We start from the raw sequence: 22,206 nt of genomic DNA on the forward strand, positions 1-22,206 counted from the left end.
TCCAGTGAGATGTTTGAATTCCACACCGACGGGCTGGTTAGTTGACACATCTGAACATCCCCACCTGATGTTCTTGTTCCTGTCCACTTCCTCGGTGCTCGGAAGAGTCACCTGGACCTTGTACTTTGAGGCGGGCAAAGGCAAGAAGCGGTTGTAAGATCCCGAAGACACGCTTTGCTTCTGGAAAGCTCCCGTTCGCCTAGCCGTCATGTCATCTTTCCGAATGTCTGGTATCCTCCCCTCTTCTTCCTCCTCCTCCTTCAAACCGCTCTCACACCGAGCCGGACGAGCGTCCGGCTCGGCCAGAGAGCGAGGAGCCTCCAGAGAGCCACGTGAGCCGTTGGAGGTAGCTTGCTCGGGTAGCGCTCCATCTGCGAGGCTGTAAGGGTATCACATAAAGCTCGAAAACTGGCTCGTACTGATGCCGTATAGTTACAATCGGGCATGCATGCACATGCAATAGTCACAGTCTTCAGGTTGCTATCTTATCTATATGTTAGCATCGCAACTGTTAACACGTTTACATTTGAGAAATTCTTATAAGTAATTGTTCCTGACTACAGAGCAGGACGTAAACTCCCAATAGAACTGCCTCGGCGCATTTTTATCCTCGGGTAATATCTGGCGATATGTTAGCATTGTAACCGTTAGCATGTTAATAAATTCTCTTAGGGCTCTTTTGTACTAAGGTTGCTATCATGCGATATGTTAGCATTACACCTGTTACCATGTTAACATCTTAGCACTTCTCATGATTCATAATACCCAATTACCAAGTAGGATTTCAAATCCAAATAGAACTGCCTTAGCGCTTGTTTGTGTTCAAATATCATGCGATATGTTCGGCACGAAACTGTTAGCATGTTAACATTTTCATTGCTATTACTATTCTCATTGCTAATAGTACACGACTACAGCTTGCTTGATCAGTTTTTGTATTCAGGTTATCATCTTGCTATATACAGTATGAGCATCACAACTGTTAGCATGTTAGCAATTTGTATTTGTAATAGTAAGCGACTTTCAGGCAGGATGTGAAAATTGATCCACCTTGGAACCTTTTGTATTCAGGTTACTATCTTGCTGTATGCTGGCATTGTTAGCATTTTGCCAATTCTTATTAGAAATACTGTAGTAATATGACCAAATGGGCACCTTGTAAAAACTGCGATCTTAGCACTTTTTCTACTCAAGTTGCTGTCTTGCTATATGTTAGCATAGCAAATGTTAGCGTGTTAGCATTCCACCCATTCTTCTTTTAAATAGTGCCCAATTACAGTGCACAATGTGAAATCCTTATTTATGTGCCGTATTTATGTGTATTCTCTTGCTAGAAGTTAGCATTACCACAGTTAGCATGTTAGCATTTCAGCAATTTTCATTTGAAACAGAAGGCCTCAATGTAAAATCCTAACCAAACTACCTGACTGCTTTTTGTACTTGGGTTGCTCTTTTGCGATATGTTAGCATATCAGCTGTTAACATGTTTGTGGTTTGGTAATACAAAAAATGTTTGAAATAGTACTTTGTGTCTTTTAGCATAGCGAGTGTTATCATATGAGCATTTTAGCCATTCTCATTATCTGACTCATTATCAGACCACATAGGTACGATGTAATATCACTGATCTGCTTTAGCACTTTTTGTAATCAGGTTGCTGTCTTGTTACACATTAGCACAGCAATTGTCAGCAGTCCTATTCTACCTCAGCAGGCTTCAGCACTGTAGCACATGTCCATATAGCCATAAGACCTAGATCCAGAAATAACCTTATGGGCCCACGCGTATTGTTAGCATCCTATAGGCCTACATTAGCAACCTAGCTTTTAGCATTGTAACAAATGTAATATTTGGAGGGAGGGCAATGTTGAAACAGATCTATCGGCCAGCCCAACTTCCAACAAATCTTTTGCAAATTAAATATTTCCATGGGAATATTTCTCATTATTGCCAATATGTTTTTATTTGTAGCTATTATTATTATTATTATTATTATAATATTACCACTTTCTCATCATATCAGCTGTAAAAACGAGGGACTTAGCATGCTTTTCTCCCTTTCAAAGCAAAAAACAAACAGGAAAAATGTAGATCGTTGCATCCCTGACAAGCCAAACACAAAGTCTGCTAACAAGCACTCTAATAAGACAACTACTATGTCATCGGCCCCAGTCCAAACCAGTGCAAGCGGCCATGTTTGTACCTGCCTTCCCGCTCTGAGAGCAGGGAGCCCAGGCCAATGGTCGGCACGGCGACCGTCGCCTGGGAGACGAGTCGTCCTAGCAACCCCGACTCGGGCACGCCCATTGGCTGCCCCATCTCGGTCACGCCCCCGAACCTCACCGATTTGCTGAGACCCCGTTCACCACTGCCGTACGTTTTCTCCCGACAAGCCTGACACACGGGGACGGGTCCAGGCTCGCTACAGACACGCACACATACATACATACATACACACACACACACACACGCACACATAGCGGAGAAGTGAATGAGCAACTCCAAATGAATCAAAAGAAAGTAGAGTAGGCCGCTATCTTGAGATGTGTTATCTTAGCAACTGTTTGCATGTTAGCCATTCTCATCTGTAATAGAACCTGACAACAGAGCAGGTGTAAGATCCTAATCGGGCCACCATAACACTTTTTGTACTATTGCTAGCTTGCTATATGTTAGCATAGCAAATGATAGCATTATAGCCATTTTAATTTATTATAGTACCCAGATAACTACAGGGCAGGATGAAAAATCCTAATCAAGCTGTCATGGCACTTTTTGTACTCAGGATGCTGTCATGCTATAAGTTAGCATAGCAACTGTTACAGTGTTAGTATTTTAGCCACTCTCAAATGTATTACTATGCATCTACAGGGCAGGATCTAAAATCCTAATCCATCCACTATAATACTTTCTTATAATACTCAGGTTGCAGGCCAAGTTAGCATAACAACTGTAAGCATTTTAGTCATTCTCATGAAAACTAGCTGAACTATGCACACTGCGCATGAGTTCAATTGGTTTCAGCCAAGTCGCTCCATGTGCGGCAGACTTTAGTGTTTGTTGTACTCAGGTTCCTCTTGCTACATGTTAGCATAGCAGTGATCAGCATGTTAGCATTTTTGCCATTCTAATTTTTAAAAGTAGCTACCTGTCTACTGGATTACAGAATAGGAGGAAAATTCCTGATTGAGTTTAAGAACTTGAGTACAAATGTGGTATCTTGCTATATGTTCGCATGTCAGCTATTTTCTCCACGTGATGTTCAGGCGCACAAAACCTCCTTTGTGCGATCTAATGACATCAGCATCACTAGGACAAAAAACAAAAGCATCAGCACACAGCCAACAATCACCTCTTTTTTCCTCTATAGCACACACACACACACACACACACACACACACACAATGACACACGTACAATGACACACACACACACAATGAAACACATAGACACACTAAGGGTCGGCACATTCCCTGCCCTTTCATAGCCTGTCAGATGGCAATGAAGTGCACAATAATGAGGAGAATAAATAATGTGGTGAAAAGCGAGTGGGAACTAAAGGAGATTTAAAGCTGATTTCAAGAGGAACCAATCAACCACTAGGGGGCGTACTTTTAAAGATATTTTCTTTTTATGGCTCCTTAGTGTAGCAGTTGTCTTATTTACTATCCATCCATCCATCCATCCATTTTCTGTCGCGCTTCTCCTCACGCGGGTCGCGGGCGTGCTGGAGCCTATCCCAGCTGTCATCGGGCAGGAGGCGGGCTACACCCTCAACTGGTTGCCAGCCAATCACCTACCATGCATGTTTTTGGGATGTGGGAGGAAAGCGGAGTGCCCGGAGAAAACCCACGCAGGCACGGGGAGAACGTGCAAACTCCAATATATTAAAACTACAGAAGGCTACAATGGAACCTCTAAAGTTGTGCAAAAAGCAGCAAGACTTGCATCCGTTGTCACTTATCAAAGTTAAGCTAGATTGTTTTGTTGTTTTTCTTCATCCACTTCGTAAGAATGTTAAAAATAAGACGACACGATTAAATGTCATACAATACATTCATCTTTTGAGTTAAGACAGATTGTTTTATTGCTTTAAAGCTTTAGTATTACTCGTGTTTTATTTAGAGTTGCAAATCCTAAAATGTGACTTAAAACATTGTCTGTAATTTATATCACTTGTTTCCTATCGGAACAATGATTTAGAAATTATGTTTTTTTTTTGGGTGGTCAATTTTTTACCATTAACAGTGTTTAACTTCTTTTTATACGTGTGATAATTACTCACGTTAAAATAAAAGAGAGCTTCACAGACTTCCCATTATGCCTTTAAGTCCAGACTGTGTTACTTTTTAACTATTAAAAGTGGTTAACATATTTTTACACTCATATGACTTAAAATTGTGCCATCCCAACACACACACACACATATATTGATGATTCCCTGTGTGTGTGTTCGGGGGGCACCTGGGTTCACTCATCCTGAGCCTCTCCCACTTCTGCACATCGGCTTGACTCATAGCGGCCGACGACAAGCTCATCGGTCCGTCCCGGAGGAGGGGGCTTGGCCTACTCCGAGCTCGTCTGAGAGCCAGGTCGTCCGTCCGCTTGTCGGGTGTCGCTTTAACCGTTCCCGCATCCTCGGATTGCTCCTCACAGTCCTCCTCCTCATCCTTGCCTTCTCTTTGGCGAGTAATGATGTCAGGGATTTGATCAAGCTGGCTGTCCAATTGTCGGGACAGAAGAGTGAGCGCAACAATGGTGGGGCAAAAACACGCGCACGCACGCGCACACACACACACATACAACACACAGAGTGGACGGTCTAACCTGGTGTCCTTGTCCTTCAGTGTTTTATGCGAGGCTCGCCTGATGCCTTCCCAGCGTTCCTGGTCTTTGCTGCTGCACTCGAGCAGTGGTGTGGCCACGACAAAGTGATGCATCCTGGGCACCGCGGGGCCCCGAGGAGCCCGTCGAGAGGCCAGGTCATCTTTTCGAACGTCCGGTACCTTCTGGCCCTCCGCCTCGCCCTCACCGTCCGAGGACGAGTCCCAAGCGGATTTGTGCGAGTTAAAAAAGTCATTGTCGCGTCGGAGGATGATATTGGGAGAAGCCGGTCTCTCCGGGGTGGGCGAGGTGGAGGAGGAGGAAGGGCTGAGTTGAAGACGGGATGGCAAAAGGTCACGTCAGGAATGCAGATAGGTCTGCGGTGACGTTCCGTAATGCCAAGCGTTAGCGACATGCATGGATTTAATCTGGCCCACAAGACCATTAGTCCACCCAGATGACTCGAAAACCAAAACGAAGACCTCCCCCAAGGAAACCTCATCACAAATTATGGAACCTCCATCCATTTTCCCAAACATGAATTAACAAACTAGAATACTACCTAAATCAGACGAACTATCTGACTGACTAACTAACTGACTGACATTATTTGATAGTAGTTAGCTGGCTAGATAGCCAGCAAGTGTTCACTAACTAGGTAACTAACTAGCTAACTAACAAACTCGCCAGCTAACTAACAGCATTAAGCAACCAAGTAACAGACAACTAAGGTTCGGTAGTAAGTTAGCTAACTAGATAGTTGGATAGTGTTCACTAATAAACTAGCCAGCTAACTACATACTATGTTAATGAACACACTAACTAACTAACAACATTTGGTTGTGGTTAGCTAATTAGGAAATGGCAATCTACCTACTGAACTAACCAACTAACTAGATCACCAACAGCAAAGTAACAAGATTTTACTGATGTGGCAGCAAACTAACTAACTAACTATACTTTACTGTGGTTAGTTAACTAACTAATTAACTGAATTGGAATTGTGATTAGCAAACTGAGTAATTAATTTGATTGTGGTTGCTAGATAGCTAGAAAGTAAGCAAGCTTTAAACTATATTTTATTGAGTTGCTAGCAAGCAACCTAATTCAACTCCTAAACAATGGACTGAATTAGATGTTGAAAACTCACTCACTCACTCACTGATTAATAGATGTTTTCGTTAACTAACAAACCAATGGACTGAATTCGATTGCGGTTAGCTGAGTGACTAACTGATGAGCTTAATTTGGTTGTGGTTAGTTAACTAACTGATTAACTGAGTTTGATTGTGGTGAGCTGACTAGCAAGGAAACATTAGCTAACTAACTAATCAACTAACTGACTGACTAACGAACTGATTAATAGATTGTTTTGTTAACTAATAGACCAGTTAACTGAATTAGATTGTGGTTAGCTCAGTGACTAAGTGATTAACTGAATTTGATTATGGTTAGTTAACAAACTGATTAACTGAGTTTGATTGTGGTCTTCGATCTTTGGGACGATTGATGCAGTATTTCTTATGAATGCCCGCCGCTACCACAAACAACAAGTCAGCAGTTCTCAAGCAACACCACCACCACAGCACGCGTCAATTAACTCATCAGATAAATCAACGCATCTTTCTGCACCAGCAGCATGAGTTGCACAACAAATCCCAAGTTAGCGGACAAGGTCCCAGCACAACACTCCAACCGCGAACCTTCCGTAGCGAAGGGCAGCAGGCACCACTTTGATGCCCGCCTTCTCCAACCTCTGTAGCCTCGTCTGCTCACATATATCCCTTTCGCCCTGATGGTCAGGCGCCCAGGTGACGCTCTTTGGGGTCTTTTTGCCCTCGGCGAGACTGTTCGGTGTGACGTCAGGGAGGTGTGTGTGTGACGTCGACTTGTAAATATATATTTTTGAAAAAGTGTCATTACCTGCGCTGCTCTCTGTCCTCAGCATGAGGTCTGCGCCTCGTGTTCAGAACGTAAGAGCCGGCGTTGCTCCGACTGGGCAGGAACTGGTTGAAGACAACAGGGGTGCGCGCCTCGCCGCTGGCCGCACGCCGGGCCGACATGTCGTCCTTCTGCGCGTCGAGCCTCCCGCTGCCGTGCGCTACCAGGTCTCCATCTCTTCCTGCCGTTAAGGCCATCAGAGCGTTCAAGGACAGAGAGTCAACAATGTTCAGCTGTTCGTTAGCTAGCAGGTTCACTACTTGCTGGTTTACAGAGGAAGACATGATACTTACTGAATAGACATATGGTGCCATTTTGATTTCAGGGTGGACTGACAACTAACCAACCAATTAACTAACTAACTAACTAAGCCAGCTAACGGCAAATAACCTTGCCAGCTCACTAATTAAACGTATTGCACTTAGATAGCTGACTATCTAATTAACTAACCAGCTACCTGGCTGGCTGGCTGGCTGGCTGACATAATTACATTAACCTACCTAAATAACTGACTAACAAACTATGATACAAGTTAGCTAGACAGCTGACTAATAGCAAACTAGATCACCAAATAACTCAATGACAGAAAACTAGCAACCTACCTACCTACCCAACCAACTATTATTTTAGCTTAGCTAACTACTGCCCACTAACCAACCTGCTAGATAAGTAAATAACTAGCTAAATGAGTTGAACTTCAGTTAGTTATCTAACTAACTAGCAAAGGTTTGCTAACCAACTGACTACCCAACTAACTGTCAGACTTTTATCCTGTTTGTCTCACCTTCCTGAACACACACACACACACACACACACTCAACTGTCCATAGGACACAACAAGGATAAACCCCCCCCATTCAACATGCTTTAATCTAATAATGGAAGATGACGGACACGTCAGCAGTCGTATGTTATGATTCATTTTAATATTTGTCGTGCGAACAAACCTTCCGTGGTGCCTTGGTTGGCCACATCGGGAGAAGGACTGTGCTGCGAACGCGAGCCAACCGAGTCCAGACTGTCAATTAAACAAAACGCTATTAACAACATGAAGGAATGGCTCTTAATATGACTACAGTCTTACTGTTGAACTTCACAATCAAGCTCCAAATGTGTCGAAGAAGAAGAAGAAGGAGGAGGAGGACCCCCTTTGTGAGTTAGCTTGAGACGAAAGTCAGTTTTCTTACATGCTGCATTTAAGAAGACGATATTAACTGTATCCGTATTGAATAGTTTACAACCTGTTTTGCATGTCTCACTATGAACAATTTGATCAAATGCAACTTAACCAAGCATCTCTCTGACGTTGATAATGGTTAGTTAGTCAACAGTATATAGCTATCTCTCTAACTAACTGGCTGACTGACTGACTGACTTTGATTGCAGTTAGTTAGCTAACTACCTAGCTAGTGTTTGCATGCTAAGTGACAACCTAACCATTTAACTCTCGGACTAGTTACCGAGCTGGTTAGTTAGGGTCCATCAACTAACAAACTAAGTAGTTAGGCAGCTAACTAAGTAACAATGTTAATCTACATGCCAACATAACTAACGTCGATTGTGGTTAGCTAACTAGGTCACTAATGGCAAACTAACAGATCACCGACCTAACTAAGTCACTACCTTTGATTGTAGCTAATGAGTGAACACTAGCTAGCTGGCTAGCGTACAGTGTATCGTACTGAAAATGTTGCGTTCAATAAAACTGGGAAATCCCCCAAAAAAGAAGACGAGCATTTTATTGTTTGGCCACAGGGGAGTAAGTAGTGTTTTAGTGCTTCCAGTTCCTTTTGTGGTTGTATTGTTATCACGACACTGTGCGCACACACAACAGCGGTTGTCCGACCTGTCTAGAGAGTTGTCTCGAGTGTGCCCGGGTGGCGAGAGCGAGTCGCTGCGCTCCGAATCCCAGCAATCGTAGCCGCTGTCTCGAACTCTGCGCTTCTGTGAGCCGTCGGCCGCCTCCTCGCCGTCCTACACGCGCACGAACGGGCCAAGAGACAATGCGAGCAGGAAGTGGAGAAAAGGAGCCTTGCATTTGTTTCCTCAACGATTGTATGTTTAGCACTGTCCATTGGTATGAACCAAAGTGAAAAAATGGTGTGGGACAAATTGTTCATTTTGTTAGGTTAACAGCATCGCTGTTTCAGTCATATTTGAAAAAAAAAAGCAAGCACAGTGGTGTTTTTTTCATTCTTATTATTATACAGTATATCGATACATTAGGTTTAAATATTAGCAAATATGTTATATATGAGGCTAAGGATTTCAAGAACAGAGAACTTATTTTATTCTCATAACTTTACAACTTTTTCTTGTAAACTTGGGAATTCTTCTCCGGTAACTTCACGACTTAATTCTTGTTCCACTTTCAATTTTTTGTGTGCGATTTCCTCATAATATTACAGCTTTATTCCATCATTCTTGTAACGTCACAACTTTTGTTCTCATGACATTACGATTTTATTCTTGTAGCTTTATGATTTTTTCCACTTCATGAACAACTCAATTCTTGTAATGTTATATATATATATATATAATACCAAAAAAACCACCGTCGTGGCTAAAGATATTGGCACCTCTGGGGTGACATGACTGTAATTACGTCATTACTGTATATTTTTTATATAAAGTACAATAATGTCGAGTGCTATTTTTCTGATTTTTTGAAAGCATTTCAAAAACTTTTGTTTGGGGTTATTGTGCCGTTGGAACAGATGAACGGTATTCCCATTCAATTCAACGGGGAAAGAGGATTTGAGATACGAGATACAAGTGCTTTGAGTTACGAGCGTGGTACGAAACAAATTACAAGGCGCCACAATTAAGACTGTTTTTGAAACTTTAACACCAGATTCTGGCAACTTTACAACTTTGAAATGACGAATCGGTCAAACAACTCGATTTTATTCAAAGCGAGTTTGATTTCTAGTCAAAAAGGTATTTTCAGTATGAAGTATAAATTCCAATGTATAAGTTCCGTTGAATCAGATCAGTGAAGCGGTCCGTTTTGTCTCCGTGAAGCAGGAGTGAAACGAAAGGAAAAAAATGTCATCTTCCTGGTGTGCACAAGAAACTCCTTCTCTCGCGACTCTCCGTCCATCGAAGGAACCAAGTCCTTCCCCCACTCACCGCCTTCATGTTTGCCAGCAGCCCCTCAAATTCCTTGAGGTCGAGCGCGGGTCCGCTGTACGAGGCGCAACCGCTGGCCGCTTTGCCGAGCCAGAACACGGTGTTCAGGACCTGTAAGACGCATTGGAGTTACTTTAATGGTTACAGTGAGGAGGAAACAAAAAACGCAACTCACATTTTTCAGTTTGCGGCTGCAGTCAGAGTCCCTGTTGAGAGAGAAGATTGTTATCCATGGTTATCATGTACTGTATATATGATTCATAAGTATAAATGCGTAAACACTTGAGGTTTGCTCGGATGGAGGTGTCCTGGAGGTCTCCCGGGTCAAACAGCTGCGAGCCATTCAGGCCGAGTTCCTCGCAGGCCCGCAGGAAGACTGACAGGTTGTCCTAGAGGAGGACATTTTTCATCCAAAAAGGCTTTCCAAAAGCAGATGATAGCACATGCTGTGATGTCAAACAAAAAACATCAAATATACTGTAACTTTACGACATGTACTATTATTTGCTTTTGTAATTCTCATTTACAACTGTATTTTATTTAATGCCATTTTTTTTTTTTACGACGTCGTCACTACGATTTTTTTCTCACGAAAGTCTCCCGACTTTTCTTGCTTGTGATATTCCCAATTTGATGTTGTAACAGTTCCACTTTTCTCATCGGGGAACTTTTTTCTTGGAACTTTAGAACATTACTCCAACAATATTACGACTTTTCCTTCTTGTAACATGCCTGCATTACTGTTTTTCTTGTGACTTAAAGACTCACAATATTATGGCTTTATTTTTTTGTTCTCGTAACTTTCCGACTCGTATCTTATAGTATTACAAATCTATTCTTGTAACTTTCTGACTTTATTATCTCCAACTTTGTTATTCAAATATTCAGACTTTTTCCTCATAATATGATTTGATTGTCTTCCCATTAGAACCTTCGCATTGTCACATTACGACTTCTTTCTCATATGGCAACTTTATTCTGGTAACTTTTTCCTAATCATATTTTAAACCATTTGCATTCTTAAAATATTGCAATTTTTCAACATTTTATTCAGTAACGTTCCGACATTTTACTGATAACATTATGACTTTATTCTCGCGAGGTCACAAATTCTCGCAATTTACCAACTTTACGACTTTATTATGGGCACATTTTTTTCCTCAATCAACATGACTACTCTTAGAATATTCAGACTTCTTTTTCCCTCATCATGTGAATATTACAATTGGATTCTCTTACCATGAGAGCCTATTTCTTGTAACATTACGACTGCTTTATTCTCGTAACTTTACCATTTTTTGTATTCGGAGGGAGTTTATTCACCATAATATGACAAATATATTCGTATTTTTTCAATTTTCATCTCTAACGTTACAACTTTGCTCATCATTTGGGAATTTTTGGTATTCTGAGTTTTGAAATCTTTGTTAACCTTTTTCTGACCACATTCGATGATGGTATCATTATGACTTAATTCCAGCAACTTTATTCTCACAACTTTACAACTTATTTTGTCACAACGTTCTAACTTTCTCACGTAATAATATTTGATTCCTTTAACTTGATTCCGTTTTACCAATAACGTCACACAGTTTTTGGTTTTTTTAAAAATAATAATAATGATTATTATTATTATTGTTTATCATATTCCTTAGTTTTGTTTGTTTGTTTGTTTGTTTTTTGAACCTGCCCCCGTTCAGCTGCCTGGCCTTGCAGAATGGCGGCTCTGTATCCCCTTTTTGTGCTGGAACACCTCGGCTGCGCAACAGGGGAGTTTGAAATATTCCGAACGTTCAGCGTAGGATATCGACAGCTGAAAGTGCTTTTATTTTTTATTTTTTTACAATGGCCTTCATCCGTGAGTAGCCTGTCTCTTTACCAAGCCGGCGATGGGGGCGGGCAGTCTGTTGATCTTCTTGACCAGGCCCGGTCTGATTGCACTCAGAAGCCTGGGCGGACAAGGGCGAGCTGACGTTAGCAATGCGTGTCACGTGCGTCATCCGAGTGATGTCATCGGTCTTACTCGCATAGCAGGATGCCGTTCTCCAACGCGCTGCGGAAGTCCTTGTCTCCGAAGCTCTTCCCTGTGACCGCCTGCCAGACAGTAAAATGACAAGGTCGGCGAATATGCAATCTGGATCAAAAGTATTGCGACACAACTCGTGGAACAAGGAGTTTAGAATATTCACTATTCTACGATTGGCCCATTCCACTAAAATCGGTCATTCATTTTAGCCACTTTTTTCTCGTAACATTGTGAGTTTATTCAACTTTTTTTGTATGTTCAAACTTTATTTTCATACTGCAATGACTTTTTCTCACATTTTTCCACAAGTCTTATGCAAATGAAAATGGATTCACGACATTAAGCCTTTTATTTAAATTACCATCGAATGTTTTTTCCCTCAACTTTTTTCTTGTAATAATACATATTTTCACATTTTCTTGTATCATTCCAACTGGTTTCAAAACACCACCACTTCATTCCTGTGATATAACGACTCTTTTCTTGTAATGTTACGTCTTCTCCGATGAAGATCTTTTTCTCACGTCGGCCGAATCATCCAAATATAAAATGTTATGATGATGTTCTTGTAACATGACAACTTTCGATACTTAACTTACCATGACAATCTTTTTACTGTTAACATTACACAGTTATTCTCCCCCTGTTCAGATTTCGTTCACCCGTCTATATCAATGACTTCACCGTTGAATGAATTCATCAATCAGGGTTAGGGACGACTGTAGATCCCTTCAATACCGATAGTTCATCACGCAAGATATAAGACGTCCAACTTTGTGGAATTTGTTCGATAGTGTGGAATTACAACTCCTTGGGTACAGTACTGACTGGAAACAGGAGTTCAGAACAGTCACAGAGATTCAGCGATCCCATTAAAAAACAACAACCTATAAATCGATCGCCACTTGTTATCAAATGTTGAGCGTTTTATCGATTATGCCTTTTTCAGTGGTTACCTTCTTCTCCTTCTCCTGCGCCAGTTAAAAATCACCATCACACACACACACACACACACACACAATCAGCGCTTCATATCGATCCTAACTGTAATCTGTTCTAATCTGGATTTTCACATGTGAGCAGGAATCAGTCAAACCGCTTTCCCTTTCCATTTATCTTTGGCCCATTTGTGTGTGCATGTGTGTACGTATGACTTTTGTTCATGACACGTACTCCTTTTTTTAAATTACACATTTTATTGTATATATATATTACCTAATGTGATTTACTTCTCATGGTAGCTCGCTTATTTACAAGCCCAATTCCAATGAAGTTGGGACATTGTGATCAACAGAAATCAAAACAGAATACAATGATTTGCAAATCAGGTTCAACCTAGATTTGTAATTGAATACACGACAAAGACAAGATATGTCATGTTCAAACTGATCAACTTGATTGTTTTGAGCAAATAAGCATGAACTTAGAATTTGATGGCTGCAACACGTTCCAAAAAAGCTGGCAGAGGTGGCCAAAAAGACAGACGTTCATCAAACACGTGTTCGGAACATCCCGCAGGTGAACGGGCTCATCGGGAACAGGTGGGGGCCGGGATTGCTTCCCTGAATTGCTCAGTCATTCACAAGCAAAGATGGGGCGAGGTTCACCTCTTTGTGAACGAGTGGGGGAGAAAATAGTCCAACAGTTGAAGGACAATGTTCCTCAACGTACAATGGCAAGGAATGGAGGGATTTCATCATCTACGGTCCATAATAATAATCATCATCAAAAGGTTCCGAGAATCGGGAGAAATCACTGCATGGAAGCGGCGAGGCCCAAAACCCACATTGAATGCCCGTGACCTTCGATCCCTCAGGCGGCAGGCACTGCATTAAAAACCGACATCGGTGTGTCAAGGATATCACCGCGTGGGCTCAGGAACACTTCAGAAAACCAATGTCAGTCAATACAGTTGGGCGCCACATCCGGAAGTGCAACTTGAAACTCGACTATGCAAAGCAAAAGCCATTTCAACGCCGCCGGCTTCTCGGGGCCCGAGCTCATCTAAGATGGACCGATGCAAAGTGGAAAAGTGTTCTGCGGTCCGACGAGTCCACATTTCAAATTGTTTTTGGAGATTGTGGACGTCGTGTCCTCCGGGCCAAAGAGGAAAACAACCATCCGGACTGTTCTGGACGCAAAATTCAAAAGCCAGCATCTGTGATGGTGTGGGGCTGTGTTAGTCCCAATGGCATGGGTCACTTACACATCTGTGAAGGCACCATTCATGCTGAAATGTACATACAGGTTTTGGATAAACATATGCTGCCATCCAAGCGACGTCTTTTTCATGGACGCCCCTGCTTATTTCAGCAAGACCATGCCAAACCACATTCTGTACGTGTTACAACAGCGTGGCTTCGTAGTAAAAGAGTGCGGGTACTAGACTGGACTGCATGTCTCCCATTGAAAATGTGTGGCGCATTATGAAGCGTCAAATACGACAACGGAGACCCCGGACTGCTGAACAGCTGAAGCTGTACATCGAGCAAGAATAGGAAATAATTCCACCTACAAAGCTTCAACAATGAGTGTCCTCAGTTCCCAAACGTTTATTGAATGTCGTTCAAAGAAAAGGTGATGTAACACAGTGGGAAACATGTCCCAGCTTTTTTGGAACGTCTCGCAGCCATCAAATTCTAAGTTAATGATTATTTGCTAAAAACAATCAAGTTGATCCGTTTGAACATTCTGCGATTGGCTGGCAACCAGTTGAGGGTGTGCCCCGCCTCCTGCCCGATGATAGCTGGGATAGGCTCCGGCACGCCCGCGACCCGCGTGAGGATTCAGCAAATGGAATGATGGATGGAGTTTGAACATTAACTGTCTGGTCTTTGTCGTGTATTCAATGAAAAATCTAGGTCGAAGATGATTTGCAAATCCTTGTATTCTGGTTTGATTTCTGTTCAACACAACGTCCCAACTTCATTGGAATTGGGCTTGTATATAAAAAGAGTCAAACGGAGTCACCAACCAGTCATTTTCTTCCAATTTGACTTCCCATGTGACCACGCATACCAATCCTTTTTTCTCAACTGTGCTTCATCCTTTCATCTTTGCCCTCAGTATTCTTGCTCACTTTGTTGATTTATTACATTACTCTCAGCCCGTCTTTTTAACGTGGTGCATGTGTGTACTGGCGTCAAACAGCAGTAAGTGTATGTGTGCAAATCATCAAAATATGACCTATTGCCCCCCCTTATATAAGACTTGCAGATGTTTCCCATTGGCGACTCCATTCTCGCCTCTTCTTTTCCTGTCTGGCATCATTCTGCTCGCTTGTCCCGCTCCCATCTGCTCGGGTTGCTTTGACTCTCCGCTTTTGCAACATTTACAGCACGCTCATGCATTATTTAGTCGTCCAACTACTCGGTGTGTACTTTTGTCTAGTTGTGTTGTGTTTTGTAGGAACAACGTGAGGGCAAAGGGGTGGGGAAGAAAAATGCAAAAGATGTGCTCTGTTAGCAACATTCGTCTGTTAAAGTCGGGAAACGTAAAAACGCCAAACTGCCTCAAGAAAGGCCCCGCTAGCTAAATGCTAACACTAATTAGCATCCATGTTGTGGCGCTTCAAGCATTTAAGCAACGAATTTCATACAAATAGTTCAGCGAGGACATGTAGCAAGACATTATAACAGTACTCACAGTCACATACTCTTTATTCTCTGCGTAAAATGACATATTAGTGACCTACTGATAAGATCGGAGAGGAGTTGAGATGTTATTATGAATCCTAGTGGGATTCGAGGCAGGACACACCCCGTTGCAATACGATTGGCTGCTGCAAAGTGGCACGGATTGCCTCGAACTCATACTAAGGCCTCAATGAACAGTCTGTCAGTCTGTCTGACCCCCAGGTGGCAAAAGGGGGCACACCAGAAGGAGCAGCATTGAATTCATGCAATCTGACAAAAACAGTTTGTTTTAAATTGAATTATGTCATGACTATATGTTTTTATAAAGTACAATATTATGGAGTGTTATTTTTCCACATTCAAATCCACATACATTTTTGGGGGGGGGGGGGGGGGGGGCGGGGGGTTCAACTGGAACTGATGAATGGCATTTCCATTCATTTCAATGAGAAACGACGATTTGAAATACGAGTGGTTTGACCAAATTCCACTGGTACTTCGAGGCGCCTCTGCAATGCTTGTTTGGTGAAGCGAGCGCTACAGCTGAACAACAATCCAACCAGATCCCACCCAAAAACGGGTTCGTCGATGAACGAAGCTCCCGTGGCAGATTTGGACCTCAAATCTGCACTGCATCTGGATGAGAGAAATCGTCACCGCCGCTAATCCTCGCTCGACACAGGAACACTCGCGTCAGCACAAAATTGCAACCCAGCAAGCGTGACGGCGCATTTTATTCCCAGGACTGAAACGGACGCTCGCGGTTTCGCGGGTCTGCCTCGCTGCGGAGAGGTTCTCGCTTCGAATCTGGTTTTTGTCCGAGTCTTCCTGTTTCTTCCCAAATTCCCAAAACACGCATGTTAAGTTCATCGAAGACAAAATTGTCCGTCGGTGTGAATGTGACCTTGTTTGTCTTTGTGCCCTGCAATTGTGCAGGGTGTACCCCACTTCTCTTGGCCCAAAATAAGAAGGGCTAGACTCCAGCTCACCCTCAACCCAAATGAGGACAATCGCCATAGAAAATGGAAGGCTGGCTGGACGAAAATTAGAATACAGCGCAATAAAACAGAATCTGCTGCTTCACAGCTTCAGTAAATGCTACTTTGGCCTACTTTAGACATGAGCCTTTACACACACGCACGCACACGTGCCATGGGTTTAAACGATAGCTGCCGCTGCCACTCACCACGTCACGGCAAAGTCATTCGCCACGAGGACCGCAGGGGCTCGGATTTCGGCGACCGGAGCCGAAATACCCTCAAGACCTTTCGCTTGGTTTCTGTGGCTTTCCGTGAACGCTCACTCGACGGCTACATAACGCGGGCACACACGCACACGCACACACACACACACACTGTCCCCATTTGCACCAAACACTGGTTCAGTTGAATGTGGGGCGCAACTTCTTCAGATTCCTTTGTAAGAAATTTGGTCAAGGGTAGCACCAAAAAAGTAGTAGCAGGGTAGCTAAAGTGGGGAGATGATTGATTGATTGATTGGTGAATGGCATGACTCAATGTCAATGAAATTGAGAAAAGAAAAAAAACAAGGGAAAAGCTTTTACACAGAGTTTGACAGAAATAAAAGAAATGTTTGATTGTGGTCATGAATTCGGTATATGTGCACAAAACACAAATGATTCAAATATAATATCAACAATAGGCTCCAGCTCTCCCGCGACCCTTGTGAGGGAGGATAAGCGGCTCAGAAAATGGATGGATGATATCAACATGATAAGATCACCCAAAAATGTCCGACTGTGCAAATGCTGACGTTCGTTGGAATGAGTGCAACACATCAAGGGAAAGCTTCCAGAGAAATGGGGGGGGATATTTGCCTTTTGGGGCAATGTTTTTCTGGGACATTGTTTCTAGAAAATTGGGTGAAAAAAACACCTTCAAATTAGGGGAAATCAGTATCACTTGGATTCTTTCTAAACATCCGCCTTTTGTTTCATTTGCTACTCAGGGAAGCCCTTCTCCGATGAGCTCATAAAACCATAAAAATTGTTTTGCTGAAAAGCGGCAACTTGCGTATGTCGACGCTGGAGACTCACTACGTTGCCTGCTCCGACCACTTCATGTAATGTAACAACAAAATCCCCCTCCGTCCCCCCCCCCCCCCAAAAAAATGAAGTGGACCGTAGCACTTCTGTAAATCAAACGACAGGGTGATACCGCGTCCCAAACGCTACGTGAGGTCAACATGACATTAAAAGCCCCACAGAAGCCTTTGCCTCAGGCCCATGTGACTCCGTCACGCTTCTTTCACATAGATTCGCTCACCGTGCGTTGCTGTGCTGTGTTGTGTTGTGTTATGACGCCGCGTTATGTCTGGGACTCGGTTAATCTGCCGCCGAGGACGGCCGCGACATCTGGCGCGCACGTTTGCCGCGTCTGTGTGTGTGGCATTACGGGGATTTATCGGGCGCGCCCATACGCAGTCAGTCAGTCAGTCAACATTTTCCTGATGAGTTGACGCTGTCAAAGGGGAGTGTCTTTATGCAACTATGCAAACACTGGAACGAAAACACAAATGCAAAACTACACCAAACACTATGCATTGTTTGATAGGCTTCTGATTTTAAAACTGGTTATTCATCAATTTGCTGTGGATGCTGCAGGTGAAAATTCATTACTATGGTAAATTGTCTGCACATATTTAGGCATCACAGTGCCCAAAGCCTCACATTCACCCATTGGCACACATATTCATACACCGATGGGCGCCGGCACACCCACTGGGAGCAAATTACGGTTCAGTCGAGACACTTCGACACGCGGACAGTCGACGCCGAGATTCGAACAGGCGACACTTCGGTCGGTCACCGGACAGCCCGCTCTATCAACTGATGCACAGCCGCCCTCCACGGGTTCACGGGTTCCGGGGGACGATGTGGCCCATGACAAACATTTGTGATTTCGACAATTACGACCATTTCAAGTTCAAGATCAATGAATTTGAGTGGGCACGCTAACGCTCCACTTGCATTGGAACCAAGTGGGGGCAGTGACACAAGAAATCCAGCAGATGGAGCCATGGTGAAAAAAACTCAGGGTGCGTAGCCCCAATCACTTACTTTGTAATATGCTTCGACACCACCTACAGGACTGGAGTGGAACCGCACGTTTGGGATTGTCGGGCCTAATTCCCGGTGGGGGTGAATCACATGGTGCCACACTGTCCCTTTTGGAAAAAAAGACTGACACCTGAGCGTCTGTTGCCATAGCGACGTTGTTGCTGTCACTCAACGTGGGCATGTCCAAGGAGTGTGTCACACACACACACACGCATTTGGAATACCGTTACATGGCCCGTACGCTGAGTCACTGCCACCTGTGAGACCGTCAGAAAACAGGAGCACTGCAAATAGAAACAGCCTGAGCGCGCTGAAAATAAACCTGCCCAATTCCACAGCAGAAGACGACAAAGGACATTCGCTTCACTGGACCGCCTCTTCACTCATGTACACTAATCACGCTCGCGAAATAGAGTACCTGACAAAGATGGCCGATGTAGCTGCGCGTTCTAAGGGTTCAACGTCACCAACATGCATTGGCTTGCAGCAGTTTACGCAGGACAGTTTTGGCTGTTCCTCCGATTTTCTGGGATCGACAGCAAAATGTCAAATTCTAAGGAATACTTGGCCGACGTAGGTGAGTTCAGAGGTTAAGATGTGGCACTCTCGCTGTCCCAGTTGTGGCTAGTCTGCATATTGACGGGGATCACCTGCCGCTCTTTGCCATAGCAAAGAACGTTCCTGTACATTTGAATGAATATACGTCCAAAGCCAAATTCAGAAATCAGAAATTACAATAACAAGAAATTACTTGTGTCATTTTTTTTTTTTTTTTTAACTGTTCTTCAAATTGCGGCACGGTGGCCGACTGCTTAGAGCGTCAGCCTCACAGTTCTGAGGAGCCGGGTTCAATCCCCGGCCCCCCCGTGTGGAGTTTGCGTGTTCTCCCCGTGCCTGCGTGGCTTTTCTGCGGGCACTCCGCTTTCCTCCCGCATCCCTAAAACGACGATTGTATTCTGTTTTGATCGATGTTGAACACAACGTCCCAACTCCACTGGAATGGGGCTTGTAGAGTGAGTCGAAACTAGCGGCAACATGCTTTCAATTCAGCGCTTTATCCATTGCGGTCTCGGCTATTCTTCAAATGTACCAGGCTCTAACTCTATGTCAGAATGAAGACCAATCCTGTCGAGTTGACCGAATACTTGACCGAGATGTCCAAACTAGCAATGCGTTGATTGCAGCGCTCTTGCCATCTCACTACCACTAAATACCCTACCTAACAAGATACACCGAGTTTCCATTTCCTTCAAACTTGTTCCAGCTAAAAGTAAAGCCATGCACTTTCTGGCACGCTGAAACCCTGCACGTCGGGTACGCTTCCATACCGTTATCACCAGAGAACGGTAGATGAGATTGTCAGTGTTGGCATCTTCCAGGCATCACAGATTAAGACAAGCCATAAAGCATGAGAGACTAGCATACATAATAGTCCGGAAAATATATTTAGGTCATATCACTGCTGTTGCAATCACGATCCAGCACTCAGCTTTAGAAATACTGTCTATATATATATACACATATATATATATAGAGAGAGAGAGAGAGAGAGAGCAGACGATGCACATGATAATCTCATCATCATCGAATGCTGCTGGTGCGTGAACGTTGGCCCGGTTTCATCACCATGGCAACCACCGTGGGCTAAGGGGGCGTTTCTGCTCCTGGCGTGGAATAAACACGCAGTTTTGAAAAAAAAAACAAAAGAGAGAGAGAGAGGGAGAGAACAAACGACACGACACGACACGACTCGGTTTAATCCGCGTGGGAGTCGTTCCCACCAGGTAGCAGGAGGACAACCTTTCGTGTGGAAACCCGACACGCGCACGGAGCAGGCGACAGTGGCCATTTATTCCTAACCCGCTTACCTCGATCCATTTCTGCGCCTCCAAGCAGGCGGGCTCCGGGCGGCTCCGGACGTGGCGACCGCGACCTGCGGGCGGGCTGGCCATGGCCGGATGTGCGGGGCCCTCGCCGAGGGTTGGGACGCGGCTCCCGGTTGCGCTGTCACCGGTCGTCTCCCGCAACGACCCACCACGAAGCCGCCCTAACAAAAAATAAGCAGAAGAACGCTTGTTCTCCGCAGGGGACGTGCGCGCGCGCGGGGTGGACGCTGTCCTCCGCCGACACGGCTGCGGGAGCGCGCTCGACCAGGCGGGGACGCGCACGCCGGAATCTGCCCGATGAGGGTGTGCGCGCGCGCGCACGCGAAAAGGACAGACGGGCCGCGTCAATCGCAGAGTTGAGGTTAAGAAAAGTCGAAATGTGTGTAAAATGACATTTGAAAACATCATCCAACTTCTACACATTTACAATTCATCTGAATCAAATTCATCCACCTTCTATCCATCTACAATTATTCAAATTGGGAGGGGGGAAAAAAAGCAAGGTTCAATCTACTATATGAGTTGTTTTGATGACAAATATTTTGTATTTACAAGAAAAAGCATTTCGTGATCATGAACAAAATGCTAACGCCGCCATACAATACTCTTGATAACGGAAAGCTTCAGCGCGTCCGATTGAACGACACCATGGAGGCGTGTCAGGCCTTTAGGAACTGCGGGCAAACGTCATCCACCGCCTCGGTGACCTCAACCCGAGCCCGCCTCAGAGATCCCAGACTCCGCTTCCTCACGGGAAGGCGAGCGCCCCATCCCCACCGCACACAATGTTCATGTTGCGCTGCTTCTAAGACTCTTCTAAGACTCGGGATGCTGGACCGGAATTTCCTCAAAGATGTCCGGAAGTCGTTCTCCGTGGCCTCGCCAAACTTTTTGCTTCCGCCACCACCGAAGCCGCATTCCGCTCGGCCAGCCGGTACTCGTTACTCATCGGCTGCAGCGGGAGTCCCGCAGGCCAAAAAGGCCTGATAGGACTCCTTCAGCTCGAGGGCATCTCTCAGCGCTGGTGTCCACCTCCAGGTTCAGGGGTTGCCGCAGCAGCAGCAGCAACACTCACCCACCACAGCAATGAAGGCGCGGGACGCGGTCCGCTCGGACTCAACGCTCTCCTGCCTCCCCCCCCCCACCCCCCGGAACGTGAGCACTTCTGTCCGAGGTGCAAGTTAAAACTCCTTCTGTCAGACGTTACCAGCAGACCCTCGCAAGACATTTGGGCCCGCCAGGTCGGACCGGCATCTTCGCCCACCTTCGGCGCCAACACACCGCCGGGCGGCGATCAGTTGACAGCTCTGCCCCCTCTTCACCAGAGTGTCCCCAAGACGTGCCGCCGCAAGTCCGATGACACGACCGCAAAGTCGATCATCGAACGGCGGCCTCGTGCTTGAACACGCTGTTCGTTACGGACAACCTGTGAACTCCGCTCAGGTTCTGCTCGGAAGGGCCGTTCTTCTCAATCACGGCCCTCCAGGTTTTACTGTCGTTGCCCACGTGAGCGTTGACATCCCCCAGCAGAACGATGGAGTACCCGGCGGGAGCGCTGTCCAACACCCCCTCCAAGGACTCCAAAAAGGGTGGGTACTCTGAACTCCTGTTTGCTGCATAGGCACCCCCCACCCGAGGGAGGCTACCCTCTCGTTCCCCAGGGTGAACCCCAATGTAAAGGCT

The 22,206-nt window shown here is 44.7% G+C and overlaps 1 protein-coding gene across 13 annotated transcripts in view; it reads right to left on the reverse strand.

Annotated features, from left to right (window-relative positions):
• The window catches only part of LOC133476707 (LIM and calponin homology domains-containing protein 1-like), a 39,620-nt gene extending 18,782 nt beyond the window's left edge, over positions 1 to 20,838 (reverse strand). For 3 of the 13 annotated variants that reach the window (XM_061770458.1, XM_061770452.1, XM_061770451.1), the window contains exons 1-14: positions 20,506 to 20,835; positions 11,921 to 11,991; positions 11,777 to 11,846; positions 10,180 to 10,286; positions 10,073 to 10,103; positions 9,898 to 10,008; positions 8,612 to 8,739; positions 7,713 to 7,783; positions 6,748 to 6,946; positions 6,528 to 6,671; positions 4,828 to 5,151; positions 4,465 to 4,719; positions 2,204 to 2,422; positions 65 to 379 (exon numbers count right to left, since the gene is read on the reverse strand). In XM_061770458.1, the coding sequence (XP_061626442.1) occupies positions 65 to 379; positions 2,204 to 2,422; positions 4,465 to 4,719; positions 4,828 to 5,151; positions 6,528 to 6,671; positions 6,748 to 6,946; positions 7,713 to 7,783; positions 8,612 to 8,739; positions 9,898 to 10,008; positions 10,073 to 10,103; positions 10,180 to 10,286; positions 11,777 to 11,846; positions 11,921 to 11,991; positions 20,506 to 20,589 (2,129 nt within the window). In that variant the 5' untranslated portion in view covers positions 20,590 to 20,835. Of the gene's footprint in view, positions 1 to 64; positions 380 to 2,203; positions 2,423 to 4,464; positions 4,720 to 4,827; positions 5,152 to 6,527; positions 6,672 to 6,747; positions 6,947 to 7,712; positions 7,784 to 8,611; positions 8,740 to 9,897; positions 10,009 to 10,072; positions 10,104 to 10,179; positions 10,287 to 11,776; positions 11,847 to 11,920; positions 11,992 to 20,505 lie in introns of all 13 variants that reach the window. The other 10 variants (XM_061770454.1, XM_061770453.1, XR_009788124.1 and 7 more) reach the window with 9 other exon arrangements.
• Positions 20,839 to 22,206: the final 1,368 nt, after the last annotated feature.

This window comes from Phyllopteryx taeniolatus, chromosome 4, assembly GCF_024500385.1.
Source record: "Phyllopteryx taeniolatus isolate TA_2022b chromosome 4, UOR_Ptae_1.2, whole genome shotgun sequence".
NCBI lineage: Eukaryota > Metazoa > Chordata > Actinopteri > Syngnathiformes > Syngnathidae > Phyllopteryx > Phyllopteryx taeniolatus.